Source organism: Pseudonaja textilis, chromosome 1, assembly GCF_049901715.1.
Source record: "Pseudonaja textilis isolate UNSWEBS1 chromosome 1, rPseTex1.2, whole genome shotgun sequence".
Taxonomy (NCBI): Eukaryota; Metazoa; Chordata; class Lepidosauria; order Squamata; family Elapidae; genus Pseudonaja; species Pseudonaja textilis.
Window position 1 is genome coordinate 101407453 of NC_141990.1, and position 18191 is coordinate 101425643.

The following is an 18191-nucleotide window of genomic DNA, read 5'->3' on the forward strand; positions in this document are numbered from 1 at the left end:
ATTATGTACACATAAATAGGCAAATATGTTTGTTTTGGTTGGTGTACTCTACCCTATTGATCTAATCATTGAAGGGATTTCCATTCAGATAGTTTATTTGGGTGTAAATGCAAATCTCCGTGGTAATTAAAATATGCTCTTTGTTCATCTGAACCATGGATTCTCTTATTTCTAATCAATGTTGTGATTACCATGTATATCACCTTTAGAGCAAATGGCTGAAATTCTGCATAGCAGCAGCAATTGCTACATTGACATTTCCTGACCACTTTGTCAGAATTCTTATGTTTGTACAACAAAAGAGATTCCATCTGAGTAATATTTATTTGTAAAATACATATGTTTATACAAGGGTTTGGACACAAAGACATTTTCTGCAAATACCACACCCTAAAATATTTTCTTTATCAAGAATATAAACAGCAGTTTCAAAATGTCACCAGAAAAAAAATATAATAGCAGCTATATGATTGTTACAGTTATACAGCAGATTGGGGTCAAAGTAAACATTTTAACATTTGGATTATTATAATTTCCCAATAAACAATGGCAAATTAACACAATACTGGCTTCCAAACAAAACAGTGCAGCAGGGTTAAATCCTTTTAGGTTTTTATGACATTTGACTGAGCAGCCTAAGGGCATTGCTAGTTATGACTTCAGATCTGTGTTGGAAGCTAATTGAGCCCCTACTGATTTCTCAGTGTGCCATAGCAAGGCACTTCCCAATGCACCAGGCTGGTCTCTCTCCTGCTGCTTTGGCAGGTTTTTGTGTGGTATTATCCAGTGTGTGTGTAGGGAGGAGGGGAGTGGGGAAGGACGCTCAGCTTGCTGCATGAGCTTCAAGCAACATCTGGTGATGCTCCAAGATAGTTGCTAGCAATGTTGTTTTTCAATTGGTTTGTGTACATGGTAGCAGAAATAATAGTTACAGACCTGGGCAAAACAGTAATGGCTATTGATGCAAGAGTTATTTTATTTCTAAATTCTCTTGTAAAATGCAGCAGCTGGATTAGACATTCTGAAGAAAACATGGATTTATTAGCAGCATTTTCTATTCAGTAGTGTGTGATAGCTTTATCATTAGTGATGATAATATTACAAATATTTTTGTGGAATTTTTTTATCTGCCAAAATTTCCAACATTTTGAAATTCAGCTGTTACATATAAACCAATTTTTATCTTAAAAGTAGGGTTTGTTTTATTGTAGAAACAATTGTGTGCAGAAGTAAAGCCAGCTTTAACATCAACTGTTCTTCAAGAAACTACTTGATATTCTGATATTCAGGTTATATTTTTCTGAATTCAAACTTTTTTCATGTTAATGATCAGTACGGCACTAGATGAGTGTGAATGCAAATATGGGGGTGCAAAGCAGGAAAAACTACAGTGAATATTGAAATTGCCTGAATACAAAATCAGCAATAGAAAACTAACATGCAAATACACGTAGTGAGTTTTCATCAGAGGTTTAAAGCAAAGACATAGGGAAACATTTCTTAATGCAGTTCATTAAAAAGCAAGAACTGTTGTGCTATGAAAGTCACATAGCTTGTTACACAATTTAAAGTAACTCATTTTAGAACAGAAACAGTATACTTGCCATGTACAGAAACAAGTAAGTGCAAATTGTGTAAAATAAGGCAGCCACACAGATAATTGGCATTTTTTAACATGAAAAACTCAGCAACAAATGTTTGTTAAGCACTAAAGCATTCATCTATGACAATTTCATTTATTTTAAAATCATCTGAAATGATTTAAATTTTATATAAATATCTAATTTATTTTTTGATGACCTTGAACTAGTTAGTTTTCACTAAAAAATATTCCAGTGCAATAGTAAATTCAGTTTCAGCTCTTAAGCTTGGAGCACCAAAATATTAAAAGTTTACTTGTACTTTTAGAATTACACATTAAAATGTTAGTAGCCTTAGTGATATAAAATAGCTGCTTGTGATGCATGTTTGTAATAAATGGACAGAAAAGTCTAAGACTATTTCCTTTCAACCCAGAATATTTATACCATATACTCGTACACAATTTCATTTGTGGCAAAGGAAAGTGGGGCTGAGCTTGCTAAACCTGTCATCTTCCTTGTGTCCTACCCAAAGAGTTGGAAAAGAGAATCTGAAACAGGGAGTCCGTTCTAGGCATGTTATAGCTCCATATTTAGTGACTTCCTCACTTCTGGTTTCGTCTGACCCTCTGCAGAGCATGGAGGCAGTGGGCTTGAGCAAAAGAATGAAACAAGGCAGAGTTAACAAACATAATAGAAATTAGGTGACATGACATCCACTCTACTCTTGGATGCAGTGATAGAGTTAGCATATTACAATTTTTGCTTCTTCAAATGAACAAGCTGGCTGGAAAACCTCCACTTGTCTAATTCATTCCTCAAGTATTGGGGTTATATCTCAATCCGCCTTTTAAATAATCAGTGGCTCCCAGTACTGTGTTGGTATGTCTTCACTGGCTGTACTGAGAATTAGGTGGTTTTGATCATACTGTTTTCCCCCTAAAAAAAAAAAAAGAGTTTTAATTTAGTCAGATTATGATTTATTTTTGGATTGAACATTTCAGACACCTTAAAAACTTCCACTTCTATTTCTATTATTTTCTCCCTTTTTCTATTATGATAACTTTGCTTTAAAAGAAATATTTCAAAGACATACCCTTCATTGTATTTCATTCTTCTGATTCACTGCCATGTAAATGTTTTCTGCATTTGTCTTGTTTTGCAAAGGTATTTCAAAAACACATTACCCTGTGTAATTATATTATAACCCAACATATGATTTATATGTAGTCTTCGACTTATGACAATAGAACCCAAATTTTCCGAAATCTTGGCCAGATCCCCACTGTCTTCAGCTTCATCAAACTAACTTTATAACCTTTCTAGATTATACACCTCAAATCATGGTTGAACTGACACAAATATTTGCCAGTTTTAATTATCTATGATCTGAAAATGTTTTTCTTACAAATGCTTTCTGGTTAGGAGAATCAGTGAGTAAATTCTGTTGCATGCCAAGTGCATACTTTTGCATCCAAGAACAAGGGTAGGGCCTGTTTTTGTCTGCAACTGAAAATGTAGATATGTGCCATCTGGCTTATACTTGCAGGGACAGATGGTAAAAGCACCTTATGGTTGAAAATAAACCCATTCCTTACATAATAAACATAGAAGAAACATTGATGTATCTCATGGGGGAAGCATATAAAGAAAAATTCTTATCGATGCTATTTATTAAAAATCTGTATCTGTAATCTTATCTGTAAAAATTTAATTGGCAAGAAACCATTATGTATAAGTAGATAAAAGTATGAGGTATAAAATTAAGTGTCTTGGAATAGTTCCATTTATTAGTTTCCTGAAATACTAATGATATTTTTATTTATCTTATTTATATTTCATATTTCTAACCTGCCCATCTCCCTCAAAGCTTAAAGTACTGTTATGCAGATTATGAAACATAGCTAGTTCTTGCACTCCTATATGTAATCACCTGGGCCTAAAATCCATGAAAATGATGGATTTGTTCTGAATAGATACACCCAGGATCATGCTGTTATTGTTACCTCTTGTATCCTCCAGAGGGCACACTTACATTATGAGCTGCAAACTTGTACACTAAGAAACAAATTTATGTCCCGATTAAGGTGTGTCCTTTAAACTTTAAGGAGTCACTATATACCATGTTTTTTAGACTAATAACAAAAACAGCAATGTACAAAGCAGCTTTGATACAAATAACAAATCCTACATTTATTCCTGAAATGAGTGATTTTTCTACTTTCACATCTATTCCAATGTTTAGGTGAATTGGACTTGCTATAAGATAAACTTGTTCTTCTCTAGCAATAGGTATTGTTTCTGAAGAGTATTTTTTTTCCTGAGAGATCTCATGTAAATTATGATTACAGGATTATCACTTGATTCCTTATATTCATTTACTTGTAATACTATACAAAATGAACACATCATTAGTTTGCATTAGGTTGCCCTTTTAGAACCTGTTTCTTCACTACAATTTTAAAAGAAAAAGTATTGTGTACAATTAAGTCAAAAAGTCAACAAAAAGCAACAGTGCCCCTTATTTTAGAACATTTTCTTGGATTTCAAAAAACACTAATTAAACACTTCCCTTTAGTTAAGCACTGGGCATGTTTTTTCGTTTGAGGCCATTATAGTTTTATTTTTGCTTTTGTAACTGCTGATTTTTTAAAAACTACTCCAGTTTGTAGTTTAATATGAATTCATATATTCATATTCATACTAATTTATTCATAAATAATTCAAGGTGACTGAATTATTCTACTACTCTTCTGTTATTATTTTAACACCTGATAATAAATGGAGCTTTATCATGCTTGTTACATGAGGTAATGAAAAATATGAGGTAATGAAGAACTTATTTTTGCTATTTACCATCTGAAAATTAATTTTCATATTAATCAAATAAAGTTCATAACTTAGCACTAAAAATTCTTACCTTTAATATCTAATGCTAAATGTGGTTTCATTTTGCTGTAAATCTTGCCATCAGAATTAAAACTCCAGTTTTGCTTTTCATCATTTTGCTGAAGGGCGAGGCCCAGCTTTGTACCAGGAGTGATCAAATTTCCTACAATCGTCAAGCAGATGTCTTCTGCCCCCTATGCAAGGAAACAGCATCAGTTAGAGCCCAGTTCACACTATCACAGAAATAATTGGTCACATGCTTGGATAAAAAGCAGTTATATCTGAGGGGTCCTTGGTACTCTCCCAGCTTGGCTGTTTTCTTGCAGATGTTTCATTACCCAAACTAGGTAACAGCATCAGTGCTAGTCCTGACAGTCCTGACTAGCACTGATGATTTACCTAAGAGTTTGGGTAATGAAACATCTTCAAGAAAGCAACCAAGCTCAGGCAGCGCCAAGGACCCCTCATGTCAACCCTGAACTACAGATATTCTCTTTTATTAGCAGGTATTTCTATTTACTACTTGGAAATTTATTCATGCCAAAATGATTCTCAATATGGTGTTTAAAGATTTCAGCTTCATCATTACTTAAATATAGGATATCTTTCTAGATTGCTGCAAACTTTCAATATTTTAAAAACATAATATTCAGTTACTTGAAATTCAAGATATGGTATATCACATTTATAATTCTTTTAATATAAAGGATCTTCTCACCAATTCAAGCTGCTTAGCATCATTGAATTGCAAGTAAGCAATAGCCTTAACTTCTCTTTAAACATATGCTTTTGGAGCTACTATAATGAGGCCAACTCTATCGGGAAAAACCTGTTTTTTTCCTCTGCCTAGTGGCCTCCTCTTCTTTTAACAGGAGGTTCTATTGGTTGTGCTTTAACACTAAGAAAAGGCCTCTTCCCAAACCTGCCAAGAATAGGTTGCAAGAATTCCAGGAAGAATATGCTCAAATGTAGAGAAATCAAAGCCATGTGACAAATGTTGCCAACTATAGGAAAGGAAAATACTGAAAACCCTTTTATGTTGTGTTAGGTGGGGCATTAAAATTAACACCTTCACTTTTTTAGTCTGTTGTAAGCTACAGCTCCTCATCTTCCCATGTTCAAACATGCTCTTGAAAAGGAGGAACCCTTTCCGCTCAGGTTCACAGGGTAATAATATAGTTGAGAAATCTCTCCCTGTGGAAGGATGCTTTGGCAGGTGTTACCCAACGGTAAACAAGAGATCAATACATAGCTTGCCACTTGGCTATCTTCACTGGATTTGATGTTAATGAGTCTGTACGCTGTTAAACATGAAGACTGAAGAAGGCTACAAATCGGTTCCAAGATCAATTGGCCAGATTTAACATGTTTCATATAGAACCTTACCCTACACTTGATGAATCCATCTTGATAAACCCAGATCTGCTCTCCAGATTTATTGTCTTCCACAGCTTGTATCCTCAGAAGACTCAAGTCATCCATATTTCCATCAGCTGCCATGAATTTTCCGGTCTCTTTGTTTCGGAGTCTGAAGTACACTTGTCTCTGAAATGTAACTAGTTTTTTTTAACAATAATAAAACACCTTCAAGAATAAGCATTTCCCCCCTTTTCTTTTAAACTAATGTTAATATTATTAAAGGAAAATGTAACTAAAATATATGTACATGTTTGTAACTACATTTTGAATATTAATTTCACTGTACATTTTTATTTTATTTCATATTAGAAACAAAATGCAGATTAACATCATATATTTCTTAGACTTCACTGATAATATACACATTGAAAATATTATTTTTCCTATATGGAAATTGATGCCTAAATAACTTTTATGAAGAAGACTTTCAGTTAAGTATTTTGCATAAGAAAGTAAAATGAAATCTATTAAATAGTTTAGACATTTTAAGGAAATAATCATAGCTATTACATTTTTTGGAGCAAATACATATGAATTTTGTAAAAGAAAAGAAAACATGATATTATGTTTAAAATTTACTACCAAAACCGGAGAACTTAACTAAATCCTATTTTCTAAATTAAAAATAAAATCCACTGAGGACAAGAAATGTGTGATTTCAGCATTCAGTATCAATAATAAAAGATATTTCTAAAACCTCAAAATGAGAAGCAGAATAATATTCATTGAATGCAATACTGAATAGACTCACTAGTGATTTTGTTTAGTGTTTACATGTGAAGGGCAATATGCTTACTTTTTTATTCAGAGATGTAATTTTGAACAAAACTGGCTGGTAGAATGGAAAAATCACCATTTAAAAGTCCTAAAGACCATAGTTCTCATAATATTCATAGAAGATAAAAATCACATGATTTGTATCATGTGATTTAAATGGTACTCAGGTGAAATATTAAGGCAAAGAAACAATGCTGGAAGTTGAATGAAGACGATAGAATTATAAAAACTTCATAAAAAGCTTTCATATACCAAAATGGGCTATAATACCTCTCTTACCTGCAATAAAGGTCGTAGGGAACCAATTTTGTGATAGCCATGTGTCTCTTTCCACTTTGATATTTTTTTAGGTGTTAGTAAAATCTGGCGGCCTTTATAATTATGATGTTCATAAATAATCCATCTGGAAAAAATCTCTCATTATATCTGTAAAATAATGCTTTCACGAAAATATCCCTTTTTTAAAAAATCGTAACTTCGTAGTAGTGTTTGAATCTAAAGTCTGTTGACCTTTTTCTATTCTATCAATTGAAGGAGTTTTAATGGAAATGGTTCTACCTTAAGGCAGCAAGATGGAGATACTTCTTTAAAAAAAGCATTCAAATACACAGATAACTATGTTTAAGTTTTTTTTAAATGATATTAACTTGCATTGTAGAGAGTGGGACTTATCTATTTTTAACAAATCTGTGACAAAAATCTTATCAATTGTGTGAAATTAAGTATTATTTTTCTGGAATTATATTATATTAAAAACACCAACATAGTTTTTCTATTTTCTGTAATATAAACATCTAAGAAATTTTTTTTTTGATTTAGTTCCCTGGGTAAATCTGAAACCAGTAATTGGGCCTAGCTTGACCAAAAGACAGGTATATATTCTTTCATATAGATACTGGAATGATATATTAAAGGAAGCATTATAAATCCTATTTAAATTCTACAAATAATAAATGTTCAAGTTTAAACTATAACTTACATGCCACCATGGACTTCTACTGAAGCAATATGAGGATCGTAGCCAAGAAACTGGAGATTTACTATTTCTGTAATGAATTCAAATTTCTTTCCTTTGAAGTTTTCTTTTTCAAAAAGAGATATAACTGGCTCAGAAAGTTCCTGTGTTTTTTTAAAAAAGGAAGATCTTAAGTTATTGTTTTGCCAGCAGGGAATTAAAGTGCTAATATTCTAAACAGAAAAAATGAAATACATGAAACGCTGTGACTTTTTTTTCCAAACTGAAAAAAATATATTTTGAATAGAATAAATGCTTATATCTTTTAAAACTTCATTTACTGGGAAAGTTCAGTCCTCAGGAATAAGTTGACATCTTTAAAACTTTAAGTTCTCCTAAATAATATAAATATTTATCTTTTCAAATAATTCCATCATACAAAACTTCCCAGATGGCAAAGTCTAGAATAAAGGACTTTGCTCATTGAAAAGTTATTCCAGGTGTGGGAGGAAAACAAGGAGAAGAAGCAAGGTGATTACTTGCAACCACACCTTTCATTCTTGGCTGACATTTTCACGAGTCAGCAGTAGTTGGGTCTCCAGACTTCCCTTGCAAATTGTTGGTATCTGGAATTTTTATAGTTTTTTTTATTGCTAGTGCCACAATGTTAGAATTTCAAAAGACTTGTTTTCTCTGAGGAAGAATTACTAATAAAACCATACAATTTTCCAAATGAAGCCTTCGGTATTAGAATCTGTGTTCTCCAGATTTCTTGGACTTGGTGAGTCTTAATGAACTTTAGTGAATCACTGAAACTTCATTTGCAATGAGCTAATTTTATGCATTATATAACTGACTTTCTGCAGCCAGTATCTGCCGTCTTAAACCATGTAAAATAGACCTTTTTTTCCCCATTTTGTTAATTTACATCACTGTACAAAGTTTTATTTTAGTTTGTGTTTTAATAATCATGGATAAAAAGTGCAATACGTAGTCTTACTTTATCCACACATCCTTTTAATTCTATAATAAATACCGGATGCATTGTTGCGCAAAAAATCATTTTATATGCCTGAACAACTGTATTGAAATAGATAAAATCGTTTAGAAAAAAGAGCACCTTTCAGTACAAGTTCAACGCTAAAAGTAATCTTAGCTTTGGGGTAGAATTTGTTCTGTTCAAATGGGTACAACCTTTTTTCAAACTCAAAACAGACTTGTTTGGATATTCCAGGGACAAATTAATGCAGTCTTCAAGCAGGATTATCTACCCTTGTTGACTTAAGCTTTCATCTAAGAAAAACTGAAGGGTGTAAATATGTTGAAATTCCAGCCCAAGTTTATCATCGCTCTTAATACCCACATAATTATCTTTCTCTCCCAATTTTGTAAAATCTCTTTATTTTTCTTTTCCGGTATTATTCCAGCCAATTAGTAACTTACTGTAACCAAGAAAACATTATGGCATTATGGACTTCAACTTAGTGATGCCTTCTCATATTGTGCTACATAAATAAAGTAGTCAAGTATACTGCATCATGCAGGGGTATCTTTTGTTCTATTATCTCATACACATACACCCCAGGAAGGCATAGATGTATCTATAGATATATGATGCCTCTAGCTTGATCACACAAAGATGGACGTTTGGTTTCTATTTTTGTACTCAAAGAGGACTTAGCAGAAAAGAACCTTCTCCTCCTCTTCTCTACTGATCTCATTGCATACTTTCACTTGAAACTGTTTTGCTTTTAATTCAACTCGAGCACTATAAACTGACTTGATCTAGGATGAAAAATACAGGCAGTCCTCAGTTCATTTAGTGACCATTCAAAGTTACAACAGCACTGAAAAAAGTAACTTATGACCGTTTTTCACGCTTATGACCGTTGCCACATCCCTATGGTCATGTGATCAAAATTCAGGCGCTTGGTAACTGGTTCCTATTTATGACAGTTGCAATGTCCTGGGAGTCACCTTTCATGACCTTCTGACAAGCAAAGTCAATAGGGAAGCCAGATTCACTTAACAACCATGTAACTAACTTAACAATGCAATGATTCCCTTAACAACTGTGGCAAGAAAGTTCATAAAATGGGGTAAAACTCACTTAACAAATGTTTCACTTAGCAACATAAATTTTGGGTTGAATTGTGGTCATAACCCAAGGACTATCTGTACTTCAAGCTAGTGAGACCAGTGAGATATGTTTTTGTTTTACATTTTTACTTGTTTTTTTCACACTATTTACAAGCACGTCATCCTAAAAGATTCTGGGAGGCACATATTAACAAACAGATCAGGTTTTAGTAGCAAAGTCAATTCTGAAAAAGAAGACTGGGTTATCATAGAGTTAATTATTATTTTTGTTGACTAATGGAGTGATATAATAACAACTTTCTAAACAAATTAACAATCTGGAAATACTTAAAAAGTATCCAGAATCAAAGATGTTATTACTTAGGATTATAATTCATATGCTCTCCCTGCTATGCCTCATATAAATCATTTTTCAGGGCTCCAGCAGTTAGCCCCATTTAAATCATGAGTCTCGAGCCGAACTTCCAAAGCTTAAAGTAGATTTATTAGGAGTAAACATGCCAACACTGCCTGTGTGTAGCAGACTCTGAGACACATCATTCATTGTCACCCTTGACCCTGGTTTCCCCCACCCCCCTGGGTGTATCATAATTCATATTCTCCATTGAGACACATCTATAGCCAAGAGTCATCAATCATACTCTACAGTTAGAATTTTGCGTGGCAGAAACTTTGGTCACCTAGAAACTATCATTGAAAACATTAATGGAATGCAAGCTGCACACTGCTCCCCCCTCCCTTTCTGTTGGCAACTCTAAAAAGACCATAGAAATATTTTATGAGTTGACATCATTCATATATATATATTGAAGTCTCACCCTTTTCTAACCTACATGGTTATAAAACTCCTTTTCACAACTTACAATATTTACAACTTGTAAAGATTTCAAGCATGTTTGGGGTAGGCAACCCATTGCAGATAGATCAGGATAGGCTCCTTCTTCTAGCACATACTGATTCCCAGAGAAATTTTCTTCATCATATGCAATCCAACTACAAGAAGAAATAAAAAAAGAAGTAATAACATAAGACAGATTTTAAATAATCTCAAGATTAGACTGCTGGGCCAAATGCAGGAACTATTTGGTATTTCTATTCATTATTTCTGTGGTGAAAACAAGGGACAGAAACCAGATTTTTAAGAACAATAATAGGAAATGGTACAATTTAAAAAATCTGTCAACCATTTTCCTTTATGTACTTTATTGAAGGAGAATCCAGGCACACTTTCGAAAATGTAAGGAAAATAATTCAAACAGACAATTCGTCTTCAGAACGGGCAAATGCTTTGGATTTGAGGGGAAAAGATATAATCAGGGGCACCTTACAAGAGCTGTAGTCTTAGAATCTTAGAAAAGGAGATGGTTTAAGTGTTACTGACAAGTCATCTGACTCACATTTCTCCCTTCAAATGCAAGGCGTAAGGATTATTTATTTTTATGGAGAACAATGTTGATTAAAACACCCTTCAGTGTACTTTTGGACTCATTCCTCTGTCATTCATCTTAGGTTAAATTTAACTTATTAAAAACAAAAAATACAGGAAACCTAGTGTTGTGGTAGTTGCCCATAAACACCCAGTGACCATGCATCAGTATAAAAATATGTATCCATCCAGCCCAGTCTAAATGATCTCCCTTTGTGCCTCTTTCAATAATGTGCTTCCATAATAGCTTGTTGACTAGGACATATCAAAGTAACTTTTCACTTACCTGCCCGATAATACCTTTGAAGATTTAGCAGGAAATTCCACAATTTGAGAAATATCTTTCTCAAGTATTTGACTGCTGCCTTGGAACTCTGGTTCTGAAAATAACTGGACCTTTAAAGGTAACAGAGATCATGTAAATTAACGATACATCCAGACATAATCCGTCTTCTCTCTCTTGATACAAATGAGGCAGATTCAGATAGGTAGTCTTCTTTTTTGCTGTTCCTTGCTGGATTATGTTTATACTCCGCAAATTATTCTATCAGTAACTCTTCCCACACCCCAATTCTACACTTTTCTTAAGTCTCTATACATCTGACTTGGCTTACATTCGTATTGCCTATGAAAAATATTTGATTATTTTTACCTTAAATTTTCCCACATGATCATTGATATCCTAAAAAAAAAACCACAGAGAACAAAAAATAAGAAAATGACACCAGAAAAAAAAAATTTATGAGTAAAGAAAAATGTTTTAAAAACCTATGTTTTTTTTTTAAAAAAGAACTTCTTACCAAAAGTATGGGTTGAATTGAAGATATCTTATTATTCTTTGCTCCCCAAGCTTCATAGCTGGGATACATTCCTTTATCAAGAATATATTGTTCTCCTGTAAAGTCGGGGTTTTCATAAGCCACCCACCTGAAAAAAAATGTCAATTACATTTTACTGGGATTTTAGTGGAACTTTACATTTATACAGTATATATTAAAGACAGAAAAAGTCAATAAAAGAACAGCATGGCATAGTTGTATAGATAGTTTTTTTAGGGAACATGGTTTGCCTCTGTGTATATTTTTTTCAGTCCACTTACCAAATAACTCAAGATTATTATTATTATTATTTTAAAAGGACTCAATGCCTATTTCCATGCAGGATTTGTAAAAAACTGCTTTATTCAGATTCTGCCACTTTAGGAAACTTTTATACTTTTTCCTATTATTATGCAATTTGAAAACACAATCCCACTTCTTCTAGGAGTATTTACTATTGAACTCAATTCAGTTTCAGGACTGACATATTAATAATGAAGTTAAAGCTATTTTTCACTGAACACACGTGAAATTACATATAGGTTCCTTTAGTAAAGTTTTTGTAATCCTCCCAATTCTTCAAGTGTTACCTCAAAATATCATGAAATATTAGTAACGGTCATCTCTATTTTCAAAAATGTGAGCCCTGCTTGATTGAAAACTACAGACCAATCTCATTGTGTTATGTCACGTACAAAGTTATGGAATCAATTATTAATCAATGCATTACCTTCCACCAAACAACTTACTGTCCAATAAACAATTTGGTTTCAGAAAAAAATTGTCCTGCAATTTGCAACTTCTACACTGCAAAAACATATGGACCAGACTTCTTAACCAGGGTAAATCAATAGATATAATTTACATTGACTTCTGCAAAGCATTTGACTCAGTGGTACATGACAAACTACTATTAAAATTAATTTTTACAGCATTTCTGGATCCCTTCACAAGTGGATTACTGCCTTCCTGTCAAATAGGCAACAAATAGTAAAAATAGGAAACACCCTATCAAACCCTGCACCAGTCATCAGCGGCATCCCACAAGGGAGTGTTCTAGGACTCACACTCTTTATACTATGCATATATTAATGACCTTTGTGATCACCTTATTAGCAACTGCGTCCTCTTCGCTGATGATGTAAAACTATTCAACACCACCATCAATGCTACCGTCCTTCAAAACGACCTTGATTATATGTTTGAATGGTCTAACAGTTGGCAATTCCAAATCTCCACCAACAAATGCTCTGTCCTACACATTGGTAAAAAAAATCTATATACCAATTACAAGCTAGGCAGACATGACCTTGTTGATGACCCTCACTTTGTCCAGGATCTTGGAGTTCTGATATTGAATGATCTAAGCACCAAAGCTCACTGCAACAGTATTGCCAAAAAGGCTTTAAAAGTTGTAAATTTAATTTTATGAAGCTTCTCCTCTGGTAATACTGATTTGCAAACTAGGGCATTCAAAACCTTTCCTAGACTAATACTTGAATTCAGCTCTGCTGTCTGGAATCCGCATTGTATATCAGACATAAATACAATTGAGCGAGTCCAGAAGTATTTTACCAGAAGAGCACTAATTCCTCTGTTCGCAACAGAATACCCTACAGCACCAGACTTGAGATTCTAGGCTTAGATAACCTTGAATTACGCTATCTAAGATTAGACTTAAGCATAGTACATAAAATCACTTGTTACATCTTACCAGTTAATGAATATTTCAGCTTTAACAACAACACAAGAGCACAGAACAGATATAAACTAAATGTAAACCACTCCAAGCTTGATTGCAGGAGGTATGATTTCTGCAACAGAGTGATCAATGTCTGGAACGCACTACCTAATTCTGTTGTCACTTGCTCAAACCCCCACTACTTTACCCTCAAACTAACATCTATTGTCCTCACCCCATTCCTAAGAGGTAAGTAAAGGGCATGCTTAAGCACACAATCATGCCTACTGTACCTGTCCTATTGTCCCCAATTATTAGTTCCTATTTCTTGTATTTAAACTTATGTTTGTTCTTGTTTCTGTTATACTGTAAGCCCTTGACAAAATTAATTAATTAAATAAATAAATCATAAAAGTGACTGTTATGTGCTTTTGCCGCTTCTGTCTCTTATTTTTATGTTAATCCTTATGAATGTTGTTTAACTAGCTGGTAATTAGTTGGTTGATGTTTATTCAGATATACACCCAGACATGGCTGTAAATTGCTTGGTCAAAGTGATAAGGTATGAACAATATGTTAACCACTGTCCAACCAGCCGTGTTTGCACTTGAACCTGAACTCAAAGTTTTGAAAAAAGTTCAGGCATGGCTGATTGTCAAAGATATCAGGCATTTCATTCTGCAAACAACATGCTACTCCTACTGTATTAATGCATAATTGAAAACATGAATATGGTGTTATGCTGAGAAAATAATCTAAACAAGGAATAATGGTTTCTCCATTCTGCAGTTAGACTATCATGAAAATGTATTGCATGATTTGTGCCAACTAGAATTTTTCTCCCTGTTACTATTACATATTATTCCCTTAATTTGTGCTTTCTCAACAGGAACAAGTATAGTACTGTATCCTGCTTTTTGAACTGCTATTTAAGCAGAAAAAAAAACATTTTGAGTGTCCCTTAAACTATTTAAATAATAGATATGGTTTTAAATATGGTCCTCATAGAGGGATGAAAAGACACACTCAGGATCTCAGAGTGATTTGCAGAGAGAAAGTCAAATATCAGTAGCTGGCCAGACAGGGCATAGTTTGTTAAGTAAAATAATACTGTTTGTATGCTAATTTTAATTATGATCCACTTTAGTGCCTGATAAAATTCAAGTGAGTTTTTCTTTCTGTATTTAACTGTGTGACTTTAATAGTTTGCATATAGTTATGAGAAAGAAAATACAAAGAAGCTAGAACAGAATTTCCTTCAAGTTATACTTCATTGGTCCCTTCATTATGCTTTCAGGATCTGTTCATACCTAAAAGGACAGAGGCACTAAAATAACCTATTTGTTGTTTAAATTACAGTATTTTGACGGGATTTAAGCAGCCATTTTTTTAAAAAAAATATAGTCAGTTACTCAAAACGAGTTTGAAGTTTGAAGTCAGTAATAATTTGAACATCAACCTATGATCAAACTGGTATACAATATAAACCTTTAAAGGAAAAGTTGGGGAAACCCCAGAAAATTCCAAGTTGGGATATATTCCATAGGAACGCCCCAATAATAGATGACAGTGATGACTATAAGTTCCTCTCTTGCTTTGATTTCATTCATGGGAACTCAGAAAGACTAATCTGAGTAGGATTAGGATACTGTGTTAATCACCACTCTTGAATCAGGACAAGGACATTTGTTTATGTTGCCAAGCACTTCAACTTCAAAGTGCTTTGACATAGTTGCCAAACTATGACAAACGTATTCCTGCAGGGAATTAAATATTTATGTAAAGTGGCAGAACAGTGCAATACATCTTTTGTCTCTGAAAGGAAGAAAGCAATAAGGTTTGTAATCTATTACATATATATAATTGCAAAAATGTGCCTTATATGAGGAATATCAGAGCACTGAAAAGTTTTACTTAGGGCCAACATATTAATCAAACAGTCATTAAAAAAAAATCTCAGAACACTTAACTGATTTCAAATTGAATATGCGCCAACAATATGATCTGGCTGTAAAAATGGCAAACTAGTTTTAGTCTGCATTAGCAGTTGTATAATTTTCAAATTATGGGAACGGATAAATCCAGTCTATTCTTCATAGGTGAGAATTTGCCTCCATTTATGTGCTGAGTTCTGGGCACCACGTTTTAAGAAGGATTCAAAGTAATTAAATAAATTTAAAGAAGGGTAATGGAAATTATAATGGGACTAGAAACAAGTTCACTAAGGAGAGATTAAAAGTGCAGGGCATATTTAGCCTTGAGGAAAAATGCCTGAGAAGGAACTAAGTGTACTTCAAATAGTTGAAATAATGTTATATAGACTTATTTTCTCTTGCTCTAAAGTATAGGAATTCTGCTCCAGAACAAGGAATAATGGATGTAAGTTACAGGGAAACAGATTCTAACAGAATGTTAGAACAAAAAAAAGTTCCTAATTCAGGTAGTCCTCGACTTACAACACTTGTTTAATGACTGTTCGAAGTTACAATGGCACTGTAAAAACTGACTTATGACTGTTTTTCACAGTTACAATCTTTGCCGCATTACCATGATCATGTGATCAAAGCTCAGATGCTTGGCAACTTGTTCATACTTATGACTGTTGCGATATCCCGGGGTCATCTGATCACCTTTTCTGTCCTTTTACAAGCAAAGTCAATGGGGAAACCAGATTAATTTAACTACCAGATTACTAATTTATCAACTGGAGTAAATCACATAACAACTGTGGCAAGAAATGTTGCAAAATAGGGAAAAACTCACTTTAAAAATATCCTATTTAACAACTGAATTTGGGCTCAATTGTGGTTATAAGTTGAGGAACACCTCTACTAAGAACAATTCACCAGTGTCCAAACGACTGATGGACAGAGATATAGTGGACTTTCTGTCATTGGATTTATTCAAATGGAAGCTAGACAGCCATCTATTCTGAGAGGCTTTAATTTAGATTTCTTTACTGATCAGAGGGGTAGACTAAGTGGCCTTAATGCCCTCTTTCAATTCTGTGAGCCTATGTTTGTATGTAGTTTAATCTGTGATCATCTTCCTAATAACATTTAAAATTCACCCAAGAAACTGCACATTTTTTTTAAAAAAAACCTGTTTCATAAGGGAAGTCTTTTTTTCTTTTGCATTTTAATATGAAGAGTTTTTACCCAAACCATTAATGAATATAACATCTGATGTCCTTGTATTTATTCCCTATGCCAACATTTCCCATTAAATTTAAAGTGAACATCTTACTTACACTCCACTAATCACATTTACAGATTGTGTCCTTAATCCATAGCCGGTATCCTTCAAATTGGAAATAATACCTAATACATTTATACTGGAACCTTTACTGCCAAAGTCTTTTTCAGTGTACATTATCATGTGAGGGTGCATCAGATCCTGAAGAAAGAAAAATCAAAAGAAGATAAACAGAGAAATGAAGACAAAAATTAACCGTTTATCATATAGGAATATTTCTTGAGCACATTAATGATGTGGTAGGAATTGCAACAGAGACTGAAACAGCGTAAAAAGGAAACTAACAGTAAGAAACCAACATGAAGAAGAAAATTGGAGGATTAAAAGAAAGAATGAGTGAATTAGCACTCTAATGGAAACTGCTTTCACTTTTTACAGGTAATTAGGAATATCTGGTTTGAGGGTGTTTAGCTGATTAATTGTTCAACCAAAACAGATCCTCTAAACATCCTTCAGGTATCTCAGTGCCCTCTGGATACACTGGAACTTCAGTGCCCAAAACTAAAACCAAAGTTAGCAGGTCCAATAGCCAACATATCTGGAGAACAGCAGGTTGGAAAAAAGCGCTCTCAATTGTTAATGGCACATTTCTTCTGGAATCCATCTTGATGCTCCAAAGTCTGTGAAGACAAAGTTGCCTTGCAGTTGAAAGAATTGCAGTGAAAGAGCAACAAGAACCAACCTTATAAGAAAAACTAATTTCAATGACATGTGCAAATGCTGCCTTAGCACTTTCAGTGCTGCAGGTAATCTGGACGCTGACTAAAACACACACCCGAGCGCAGATAGTTTGCTACAGGCATTTCTCTCCTTAAGCCTTTTAATGCAGGAAGTGGTGTACTGGAAAACCCTCCCATTCTTTCCTGTACCAGCTGGTGACACTACATAATTTACACTGGGGTTGTTGTCTTGGCTCTCAACAATTTGCTGATGGATCCATTAATGGAAATAAATATAAAGAATGGGTAGAAAGCTCCACTCCTCTATTTAGTAAGAATGGAAAAAAAGCTTGTTTGATTCTAGTGGGCTCTGAATGGTTGTTCTTTCTACTTTCTCTTTACTTCAGATTAGCCTCAAGCTCTGTTTGTTTTTCACCTCTGCCATCTTAGCAATCCTGTTTCTCTGTTTCCAGAGAATACAGAAATCCTCCTTTCTTACTTCCATTTTGCTGTACAAGACAAATATATATTGGTTCTTTGCACATCTGTCTGTATAGCCTGGCATTTCATCAGAATCACGGACAGCCCAGATAAGCAATCAATGCAACAAATTCTGCAGATACCCAGAATAA

General features: G+C 33.8%; 1 protein-coding gene across 2 annotated transcripts in view; it reads right to left on the reverse strand.

The window, feature by feature from the left end:
• Positions 1-305: 305 nt before the first annotated feature.
• The window catches only part of CRYBG1 (crystallin beta-gamma domain containing 1), a 112232-nt gene continuing 94346 nt past the window's right edge, over positions 306-18191 (reverse strand). For both annotated transcript variants that reach the window (XM_026726663.2, XM_087913567.1), the window contains 10 exons: positions 16896-17041; positions 11947-12073; positions 11799-11828; positions 11433-11542; positions 10584-10713; positions 7645-7784; positions 6945-7068; positions 5856-6014; positions 4501-4663; positions 306-2519 (listed from right to left, as the gene is read on the reverse strand). In XM_026726663.2, coding sequence (XP_026582448.2) covers positions 2431-2519; positions 4501-4663; positions 5856-6014; positions 6945-7068; positions 7645-7784; positions 10584-10713; positions 11433-11542; positions 11799-11828; positions 11947-12073; positions 16896-17041 — 1218 coding nt within the window. In that variant the 3' untranslated portion in view covers positions 306-2430. The remainder of the gene's footprint in view (positions 2520-4500; positions 4664-5855; positions 6015-6944; positions 7069-7644; positions 7785-10583; positions 10714-11432; positions 11543-11798; positions 11829-11946; positions 12074-16895; positions 17042-18191) is intronic.